This window comes from Camelina sativa, chromosome 1, assembly GCF_000633955.1.
Source record: "Camelina sativa cultivar DH55 chromosome 1, Cs, whole genome shotgun sequence".
NCBI classification, from domain to species: domain Eukaryota; kingdom Viridiplantae; phylum Streptophyta; class Magnoliopsida; order Brassicales; family Brassicaceae; genus Camelina; species Camelina sativa.
Window position 1 is genome coordinate 14,560,001 of NC_025685.1, and position 11,783 is coordinate 14,571,783.

At 36.3% G+C, this 11,783-nt stretch overlaps 2 protein-coding genes across 2 annotated transcripts; one reads left to right on the forward strand and one right to left on the reverse strand.

Annotated features, from left to right (window-relative positions):
* LOC104708099 lies at positions 1,414–3,126 on the forward strand. Its single transcript, XM_010424597.1, has one exon. The coding sequence runs from the start codon at positions 1,414–1,416 to the stop codon at positions 3,124–3,126; it is 1,713 nt and encodes a 570-aa protein (XP_010422899.1).
* Positions 9,643–11,019, reverse strand: LOC104708109. Its single transcript, XM_010424607.1, has 3 exons — positions 10,988–11,019; positions 10,654–10,876; positions 9,643–10,515 (listed from the first exon to the last, which is right to left on the reverse strand). Exons 1-3 carry the CDS (start codon positions 11,017–11,019, stop codon positions 9,643–9,645), a joined length of 1,128 nt encoding a protein of 375 aa, XP_010422909.1.

An 11,783-nucleotide genomic window follows, 5' to 3' on the forward strand; every position in this document is an offset into this window, starting at 1 on the left:
TTCTAACCAAACGCATATATGTTAAGACTTAAGAAAAAGAGGGGACCATGTTTTGTCATTGTTGTTCGTGGGTAAAATAAATATCATTGCACAAAATAATTGGACCAAACTAGCTGATTTAGTCGTTCGATAATATCAGTCTGCGGATTTTATTTTTCTAATGATATGTCTTTTTGATATTATTGTTCAAATTAGTGCTACGATGTAGGCTTTTGATTAGCACTAACGAAATATTATCCAGTCTGGAGTCTGGATAACCTGAACCAACCGATCCAAACCGTCCACCCAAAAACCGGATTCAGCTTTAATTCTACTAAAGTACTAATATATATTGCTTGTCCGGAAAGCCAAAACCAAACCGAAAATAATATAAACTGATGATCGAACACTACTAAATTATGATGTTCAGGCAGAATGACTAACAAGAAACGTAAAGCTTGTTGTTTAATGACCATGTTTGTTTCATTATTGCTGAAGTTCAAGTTAATAACGACGAGAAACAACATATTGATTGTTTGTATCATTGTTACTATATTTATTTGTTTAGTAGTTATTGGTTCTGTGGCATATTTCAGCGACGACTTGTCCCCAAATCAGTTATGGGGAAACAAGTAATTATACATTGTAGAACAAAAATATCAACGAGTCAGTGATTACACAAAGGAACATAATGTTTTTAGTCCATTGATTAGTGTTATCAGACCCTGTCACCCTGACCCTAGTGATGATTTGGTAAGTAAACGAATAACAAAATAGATGGACCTATCAATCTTGTAAGGTCAGGCAAAATTCATATTAGTTTGTGTCACAGTTAGATCTTAAATACATAATAAGCTTAATTATTGAAACCATACTGAAGCCCAACCCACTCTATTTAAAGTCAATGGTCGCGGGGTGAACGGGACCGACCACCCTCGCGTTGGTATCCGTGACAAGTTGTCGACTGCTCACAAATCCATACTTTCAAATAAACAAAGACTTTTCATTTTCTTTCTATATATATTAATGTCTGAAGTAAGATCGAAACACCCTGTAACACTTACGTATTCTTTTAATTTAGTTAATAAACACTTGTAGTAATAAATTCTTTGGCCAAAACAAATTATTGTTAATCGTTGTCACATATTATATCGCTATTGTATGAGATATGGACAGTTTGGAGAGACACAGATCATGGAGGAAACTTTAATGAAGTTGTCTATAAAATTAATTTCAAGTCATTTGTTTGGTACAATTTGTACTTTATATAATTTGTATATTGAGTCTACATTATTTATTTGCTAACCATGTTAACTTGTGTCCACCATTTAGTCAAGTCATCTCCACACGATGGGAGAGGTGTGAGTATATCTGTTTCATACAAATATATTAATTGGATCATAACCAAAACTGTAAGAAAAAAAGAAAAAGAAAATGGCTGCTAATGAGGAAGAGCCAATATGCCGTTTATCTCATCCAACTCACCCTCACACCCTTTCCCGTAGAGCTGGAAGAATCCCTCCATCTGGTTGCTTCGCGTGCGACAAAGAAGAACCCTCACCGTTGGCTACCTTCTATTACTCTTGTACTACTTGTGATGTGGAGTTCCACGATACTTGTCATTTGTATCCGAGGAAGATGACACACCCTTATCACCTTCAACATCCTCTCACCCTCACCACTCAAATAGAGATCATATCTAACAAAACCGAATATGGTTACATATTCAAGAAATGTAATTGGTGTGGAGATGATTTGGGAGATGGATCACAATTCTATTGTTGTTCTATCTGTAACTTTTGTTTGGATCTTTCTTGCTCCCACGGTTTTCCAACTCTTACTATCGCAAACCCAAAAAGCCATTATCATTCACTCTCTTTATTCCCTTGGCCCCTCTTAATTCCATGTGTAGCTTGTGGGCTGGTTAGTTTGTTGGAACCAAGTTATGCTTGTTTCCAATGCAACTATGTGGTTCATAAGAGTTGTATTGACATACCGCGTGTCATAAAAATCACGCGTCACCCACATCGTCTCTCTCACACTCCTTTCCTTCCACCCACAACTCCATCTTGTCGAGTTTGCTACAAGATGGTCGACATCAAATATGGCCAGTATTCTTGCGATCATGAAGGTTGTTCTTATGTTGCCCATTCCAAATGTGCAACACATAGGAACGTTTGGGACGGGAGAGAACTCGAATGGGAACCAGAAGAACCCGATGAAAGTGAAGATATTGCGCCATTCAAGAAAGTGGGTGATAATATGATAAAGTACTTTTGTCATGAACATCATCTAAAGCTTGAGAAGTATGACAGTGTTCGAGACGCAAAGAAACAATGTCAAGCGTGCATCCTTCGTATCGACTCTAATGATTTTTACAATTGTATACAGTGTGAGTTCTTTCTTCATGAGGTATGTGCTGGTCTTCCTCGAAAATTGGCTCATGCATTGCATAAGCATCCTCTGGTTCTAGACCCTTCTCCGGTATTTGATTACAATTCCGCAAGTTGTTCGACTTGTGCCCGTGAGTCCACTGGTTTCAGGTACAAATGCTCATCAAAAACTGATTGCGACGATGACTTTCAGTTAGATGTTCGTTGCGTTTTAGTTCCTGAGTTATTCACCCACAAAAATCATGAGCATCCTATATTCATCTCAACATCATATTCAAGAAAAGGTATCATTTATTGCCCTGGCTGCAAAGATAGTGTTCGTAGTGAGTATTATCTACAATGCACTACATGTTCATTTGCTATGTGTTATCGATGCGCTACAATTCCGTACGAGTTATATTACAAATATGATGCACATCCTCTCTCACTATGCTACGGAGAAGATGCAGAGAAAGCATATTGGTGTGAAGTATGCGAGAAAGAAGTAAATCCAAGAGAATGGTTCTACTCATGCAACAAATGTTGCATCACTGTCCACCTCGAGTGTATATTTGGATCTTCCGTTTACATCAAGTCAGGTTACACGTTCTATTTCGGCTCTGAATCGATGAAAATTCTTGGCAACAATAGTCATACTCGACCGATTTGTTATAAGTGTGACCATCGTTGTCCGGACTCCATATACTACAAATTGTTCGAGAAGGATTTTTGTTCTTGGTTTTGTATTTGGACATCCGGCATGGACAGTTTTTGAGACGGAATAAACCTTAGATGGTTTTCTGAACCGCGAAGGATATTTCTTTTGTAATAACATCAATTTTATTAAAATCTAAGTGTTTGAATTTATGTAAGATATACAATAATGTAAGCGAAGTTTATCAATAAAGTTGGAATTTTGGTTTATCAACAACTTTGGAATTTTGGTTTTAAGACACAATATGTTGGATGCGAACCATTATGGGGAGTGTCATCTTCTTTTAGTTAGCTGAGAAGTAGAAGTTATTTCTATTTTGGTTTATCGTTAACTACTTCCTCGGGAAGTGTCTATAATACTATGTCTAGGGCTGGGCATTTGGGTAACCCATTTGGGTAATCCGTTTGGGTTCGGGTATTACCCATTCGGGTTCGGGTAAACGGGTTTAGAAAAATAGAACTCATTGGGCATTTTTAGATATATGGGTTCGGTTCGGTTTGGGTACTATCGGGTTCGGGTCGGTTTGGGTTACAAATTTTAGAACCCGATTAGTACCCGAACTACCGGGTACCCGAAAAAGTATAATTAAATTTAAATAAATTTAGTTAAATTTTGACTTACATAACAAAATATTTTAGATATTTTGATTATTTTTGATATTTAGGTATAAAACTAAATGAAATATTAAAAATTATAATCATAATTTTGGGGTAATTGCATTATATTAATGATAAATATTATAAATATGTTTATATGTTCAGGTTTAATGGGTACCCAAACGGGTACCAGGTATTATCCGACCCTAACCCGAACCCACGGGTATTAGAAAATAAAACCCAATAAGGTTTTATAGGCAAACCCATACCCAAACCGAACCCGGTTTTTCGGGTCGGGTTCCGGGTTGGGTATTCGGGTACGGTTTTTATGTCTTCTTTGTGACTTTTTTTTTCAACCGCTCCTCCCGGGAAAAAATAATAGTTAATCAACTACTTCCTACGTTTTACAAAAGTTATCGTTTTAACATTTTATTTTTGTTTTATAAATAATAGTATCGTTTTTTTGTTTAACTAGACATATATTTAAATAATTTCAATTCTATCGGTGTCATTTAAATTTATTAAAGTGATTAGAGAAACAATATTATTGAATCTATTACAAAGAGAGTAGAAATTTGTATACTTTTTGTTATATTATGTAAAGAATGACACTATTTATAAAAATTATAAAGAGTATTACAAAACAAACATTAAGTGGTATCGAATGGAACATACCCTAATAGCTACCCAAGCATTTGGGTAAGTAGAGTGGTCTTTGCAAGTGTCCAAAATGGTCAAACCAATCGAGAAAAATATCTGAGTTTAAATTCTATTGAAAGAATTAGTTTGTGTCACGATTAGATCTGAAGTATATAGGCTTAAAGTAAAGGAAGTGTAGACCGAATAAACAAACACTTTTCTTTGTCTCTATAACTTTGTTTAAGCAAGATCAAAACCGCCTATATTGTAACACATGTGCACTACTCTTTTTCTTTTTTGATCAAACTAGATATTGATTACGAAAGAAATAGAGTTTTACACTCCACTTAGGGAGAAGGAGTTCGCTACATAAAGGGCAGACTTAGCAATAGAATCAGCAATCTCAAAGTGGAAAGAGATAGAGGACATAACTGAACTAATACAGTTTATGTCATAGATGATAGGTTTGAGCTCTTTAGAGCAAGCGTTTGCATTGAGGTTCGCCACTAACACTTGAGAGTCCGAATGCACTTCAAGGTGACAGATAGAGGTGATTGATGAAGCTCATCCTCCCTAGCCCCAAATCTCTTACACGGAAGACATTAATCCTCGTTTAGCAAGGTTGCTACCAAGAGAAAGAGCACCACTAGTTGTCTTCCAGAGGAAGTTCTTGATCTTTGGTGCCACTTTGATTTGCCAGATGTTTTTGTTCCATCGGAAATTCTTGTGGGGTACTATCTCCTCTTTTGCCGTTTGTAATGCCAATTGGTAGCCTGTTTTTGTTGAGTACAATCCTGACTTTTCTGGTAGCCAAATCAGCACATCTTTCATTTTAGCACGACTAGGGATAAGCGTACGAATGACATCTTCATATTGAGGTAATGTGTTTCGAATAAGTGATATGTTCCAAATCTTTAGATATTGGACAAATCAGATCCTTAACCATCATAGATGATGTGTCATAACCTAATGCAGTTTAAATACAGAAGGTGTCAATTCAAATGGGAAACTTTACTAACAATCGAGATGCAATCAAGCAGTCACAAGTTAAGTCAGATTCAAAATGAGTTTTTGTTTGTCTAGCAAGAGTATATGAGATGCATGAACAAAACAAGTTTGTAGAACAAGAGCTAAAATGCAATAATGGAAGAGAGTAAAAACAAGCTAAACGTGCATAGACAAAATAGCAAGCTATTGCAACAAAAACAAAGAACAAGTTTAAAGATGTAGAAACAATCAGATAAGTAGAGGCCTTAAGGATGGAATTATTGATTTCGGTGGAGTCTCTTAATCTACCTAGAATGCCTAACAGAATACCATCAAGCTATCCCTAGACAATGAACATCACATCTTAGCTAATCCAATCTCTTGACAGAAGCTACTCAGACTCAATCACTTCCAAACCTAACTCTCGCTAGAGAAACATGATTAAACAGGCATGCCACACAAGTTCTCAATAAACACCCTAGACATACAATCTCTTAGGCTAGGAATATAAATCTCTGGTATTAGTTTGTTCAAGCATCTCATGGAACACCTTTGGGATGCTGAGATGCTTAAGATCTAATCTCAAATGATCAGTAAGAAATTAGCAGTAAGAACACTAATCCAGAAGGGAAATCAAACAATTTAAGCTTAGACATCCTATTATACTAAGATTCTCTACCTAATCTATCCTATTCTCAAGAACCCTAGTTCACTACTCAAGACAATCATCATCAAAAACCCAGACACCCCAGAAAATACTAAATCAAGCATGACTAGATAGATGAAGATGAGATAAACAACTTTGCTGAAGAAATCAAATGCAAAAACTAAATAGATTAAGAGATTTCTTGATTACAAACTCATAAACGTTTTTGGTGGCTACAAAAAAACCCTAGGATAAAAGTTATGTCCTTTGGGTAAAGGCATAAGAGTCTATTTATAGCAAAACATAAAAACACTAAAACATAAAACGACAAAATAGAAAGGCGGTTCAAGAACCCTTTTCGGACGCATGTTCAGAACAAAATCAGGATGTCGGTTTAAGAGCGTCGATATAGTCGCATCGTGAGAGTGTCAATCGAATTGAAGTCTAGGACGTTTGATCGAATGACGGCTTCAGATCGTTGTTTGAGTGACAGCTTGAAAACGTCGATCGAATGACAACTTGAAAAGTGTCGTCTGGGAGCTGCTGATCGAGTCGCTTCTTGAGGATGCTCAGGAGCCCTCCTGGGATGTCTTGATCAAGTGGCTGCTAACATGTCCGATCGAGTGGGAGCTCTCCTTTGCGTGCAGGTCGAGTCGGAAATATGGGTGTACATGCACCCACTAAAACGGTGATAACTCTTGCACCACGCTTCTGATTGCCTTGAAATAAACAGCGTTGGAAAGATGACTCAATTCCCTACAACTTTTATGAAGACGTCAAAAGCTGAATCCCAAATTAAAAGCTTCACTCGACTCGATCAAAGACGTGGAAGGTTGGATCGCTAGGTAGTGTAGATTGAGTCGCTGGACTGCTTTCCTGTTCCCTGTTTGCTTTTGATGGTTTGTACATCTCCTAAAACACCTGAAACAACTCCAATATGCAAGATGCATGCAATATCAATGCAAAGACTACCTAGATATGCATATTATGCAAAAAGAGACTAAAAACAATGCAAAGCAATGAGTTAAGAGAACAAAATGAATGACAAATGCACGATGAAAGAGTGTAAAATATATACATATCATTAGCCTATATTATGGAGAAGGGATGATTGTCTAAAATGCCATTTTTGCCTAATCATTTTTTAAATTTGCCATTTTTCCTAAAATCTTTCATATTTGTCATATTTTTTTAACTATTTTTACCTTAAAAAAACTAAAAATTTGGGATTTTTTTTCATAAAATACATACTTAATAACAAAAAACTATACCCTAAATGAAAATGGAACCCAATCAAGTGTAAATATAAGAAAATGGCAAATTTGAAATAATTTTAAGAAAATGGCAAAATCTATAAATGCCACTCAAATAAGTCCTTATCTCATAATTAACTCTTCTGAAGAAAGGTATGCACTTATTTAATCTTCCTTGTTGGGTTAGTGATGTACGTAACGTTTAATTCCTTTGTTGTTTTATGTTTCTTCTAGATGAGAATCTTTGTCTGGTGAAGCCGTTGCATCCCTGGGAAACTTCTAAGAATGGCAAAGATGCTGAAATAGCAAATCTTGGTATGGTTCACATCGAAAAATTAGATAATGCTAAAGAAGCCGGAGGGGAAAAATCCAGACTCTGCACATTGATTTTAGTAGAGGGAGATTATGCAAAATCTCTTGTTGTAAGTCTTCCATATTTCTTCTGATTCATGCTAGCTGTTTAGTTACTAATTAGTATCTTGTTGTAAGTGTTCAATAGACTGTATACATTTGATACAAAGAGACTTATTCATATAATTAGCCTATACATGCTCTGACGTTCATTTGGAAACCATATTTTCTCGAATTAAAACACATACAAAAAAAGTCTATAGAACAAAAAACAAAAGGAAAATGTGAGCCAAACAAAAGAAAAATGTGAGCAAAATAAAAGGAAAATATGAGTCAACAAAAATAATAGAAGACTCGTAAAGTACACAGTATGGATTCAAACTTGTACTATTAGAACATAACATTAGCCAACTAAACCATCATACTAAATTCGCATGAACGCCCTTAAATCTGATCTTAATTGATCTTTTGGTAACATAGAATCATACTGTGACAAACAAAATCCCTAAATCGCTCTTCTCATCTTCTTCCTCGGCCTGCCGCCATGGATGCCAGCAAGTGCTTTCCGGTCTCTACAGCGGAAGTGAACAAGGTGGAGATGGTCCAGTTTGGGATACTCGGGCGAAAATAAATGTATATCGAACTTACCTAATTGCATTGTATAAGTCAGTGGAAGATCGATAAACAATTAATGATCGTAATGTTTCTTTATCACCGTTTAATTCGATATTAACACAAAATCGACTAAGATAAGATTTGAGGGTTTTCAACAGATTTCACTCACTTTTAATTACTGGCTATGAATATATCTTTCATCAACGCAAAACATCAGTCATTATAACACGTAATTTAGGAATATTAAACTCTTGCTAATTGTTGTCATATAGGATATCGTTAACATGCTTGGCTAAAAATATTATAGCCAATATATATATATATATATATATATATATATATTGTAGATATTCTTAATTATATAAACTTTATTGCAAATGATTTTATTTTGAATTGGCTCATTTGAGCTGATCTTGTACGTTGTTAACAAAAAAAAGTGAAATTGATCCTTACAACTGTGTCATTACCTCATATGCTTCATAATCCTTTTGTTCTGGTTCATGTCCTAAAGAATTATTGCCAGATTTAAGGATTCCATTGAAACTGCCAGTTTTAAGGTTGGAAAACTTATTCAAGGAAATTTGTGGATCAACTCCACTGGAGTTCCCTACCAATTGGGTATGTGACTCTTTATTTTATCTTTTATGTGATGTAGTAATGAACATATATAACCTATGATACTGATAGACTTGAATGGTAGCATTTGATATTTGTGTTACTTTTTGAGTTTGTTTTTTTTTTTTTTTGAGTATGAGAATCATCAAATAGATAGCCGAGTCACAATTTCATATATTGACGCTAATTAACTTTACTCGTTCGCGCGCACACATAAATAGAAATATAACATTCAGAAAGATGTTGAACAAACTAATAATAATAATAAATTGATTGTATATTTTAAAGTTTATTAGAAAATTTAAACTTTACACTATAAATTTTTAGTATTGAGATATATTTTATATTATGTTCAAAATGACATTTTATTCCTTAACTCGTATAAAAAAATTCATTCCAAATTATAGATTAAATGTTAACAAAATCATAGATTTGGTATATTTAGTTTGACTGTGAGTAATATAATCTTAACAAACGATTTAGTTTGTAAACGTCAAGAACAATGAGACAAATTAACTACAAATCGTTTTCATTTTCAAAGTACAAAGTAATTGAACAAATGTGTAGTAAACAGGATCCAAAGAACAAGAACGATGGAATCGTGCATGAATCTGATTTGATAGAAAGGAAGAAAATTATTTGAAATCTAAATGAAACAAAGATACGAATAAATAACTAATTTGCGACTATTATATTACTCACGGCCAAAATTTCTCCCTACCAGTGACCAAAAAAAAACAAATTGGTTCAAGTTACAACAACATGTCGTACCTACAAATTGTGAAGTGAGACCGTGACTGACGAGAGACCTTCTGACTCGTTCTGAAGGTCCAGCTTGACTTCAGGCCCCTCAACACCAGTAGGGTTACCAATTTCACCTGAACAGACTTGAGAGACTTTTTGGTCTCTTTGTCTTCTCTGATGATAAGGAGTCGCTCTCCTCTTTGCTAGACGCGTGCTGACTTGATTTCTCAAGAACTTTTAGAAGATCGCTCATAGATTTGTCAGAAACAAAGCTGCTGTTTGCTTCTTGAAGCTCCTTCACAGGCAAGTCGTTGTGTTTTACTTTTTGTGTTTCCTTTGAACGGTTCTTTGAAGTCTTTGGCTTAGGCGGCTCGCAGATCGGTGCATTTTTGCCATACTTATTACTCTGATGCTGATTTTCTGCTGGAACAGAGAGACTTCCAACTGCCTCTTGGTCATCTGATCTCGACCTCTTTGAAGTCTTTTGCTTAGGCGGCTCAGAGACTGGTGCTTCTTTGCTTCGCCGTCTTTTCAGCTTTTGAACTACAGACTGATCTTGATTCTTTGCTGGACCAGTAAGGATTCTTGGACATACCTCGGTCTCTTGGTCATTCTTGTTCTCACTGTCTTCTCTCGTCTTCTTCAAAATCTTTAAAACAGATGATGCATTTGACCCATGGACTGGAGCTTGATTGTTGTCATCCTCCTTGGAAGATTTAGAAACTACCAACTCACCCTTCTTCTCCAAGCAAGCCGCTGGAACAGTTTGCTTACTGGTGCTCTGCTCCTTCTTGACTGAGTTTAGAGGTTCGATGACGATACCTTCTGTGATGGTGTCCAGAATGATTTTGCCAAGAACAAATCTTACTTCACATGGATTTCCCTTGCCAAGTGAGAGATAGTCAATAGAGAATCCCTCCTTTTTGCTTTCGTATGATTTGACATCACTCAATCTCGCAAACCCTTCTGCTACATCTCTCCCCTTTCTCTTCGGTATAAACACCTGAAAAAACACATCCATCAATTATAACATTAACTGCTAGAATAAGAATACGTGAGCAGAGCACAAGACCAACATAGATTAGCATACTTGCACAGAGAATATATGTCTTAACACAATGAATCTTTGTACTGTACTAACCAGACCAGAGAATTTGAAATCCGGGTATAGGTATAGGGATTCGCGGAGAGCCTCTATACCAGTCAGAACGTATTGAGTATCTTTTAATAGACATGTGAATTCTGAAACTGCTTCAACAAGATCTTCATCAGATCTCCTTTGCACAGATTTAAATACCTCAGGACCGTATCCGACTACAGAAGTTTCATGTTCTCTAGCAAATTCAACAGCTTTGCTCCAGTCTCTATGGTAGAGCAAAGCAGCAAAAGCGCGCACCACAATAGCCTCCTGGGGGTTACGCACAAGTGCAATGTGAAAAGCTAACACTGCAATCCTGTGCAAAACAAGTCAGGACATTAACCAAAGCTCATTGAAGAGAAGATCCATATTCCTATCTGTGTTTTAAATGGCGAGAGGCANCTTCTTCTCCAAGCAAGCCGCTGGAACAGTTTGCTTACTGGTGCTCTGCTCCTTCTTGACTGAGTTTAGAGGTTCGATGACGATACCTTCTGTGATGGTGTCCAGAATGATTTTGCCAAGAACAAATCTTACTTCACATGGATTTCCCTTGCCAAGTGAGAGATAGTCAATAGAGAATCCCTCCTTTTTGCTTTCGTATGATTTGACATCACTCAATCTCGCAAACCCTTCTGCTACATCTCTCCCCTTTCTCTTCGGTATAAACACCTGAAAAAACACATCCATCAATTATAACATTAACTGCTAGAATAAGAATACGTGAGCAGAGCACAAGACCAACATAGATTAGCATACTTGCACAGAGAATATATGTCTTAACACAATGAATCTTTGTACTGTACTAACCAGACCAGAGAATTTGAAATCCGGGTATAGGTATAGGGATTCGCGGAGAGCCTCTATACCAGTCAGAACGTATTGAGTATCTTTTAATAGACATGTGAATTCTGAAACTGCTTCAACAAGATCTTCATCAGATCTCCTTTGCACAGATTTAAATACCTCAGGACCGTATCCGACTACAGAAGTTTCATGTTCTCTAGCAAATTCAACAGCTTTGCTCCAGTCTCTATGGTAGAGCAAAGCAGCAAAAGCGCGCACCACAATAGCCTCCTGGGGGTTACGCACAAGTGCAATGTGAAAAGCTAACACTGCAATCCTGTGCAAAACAA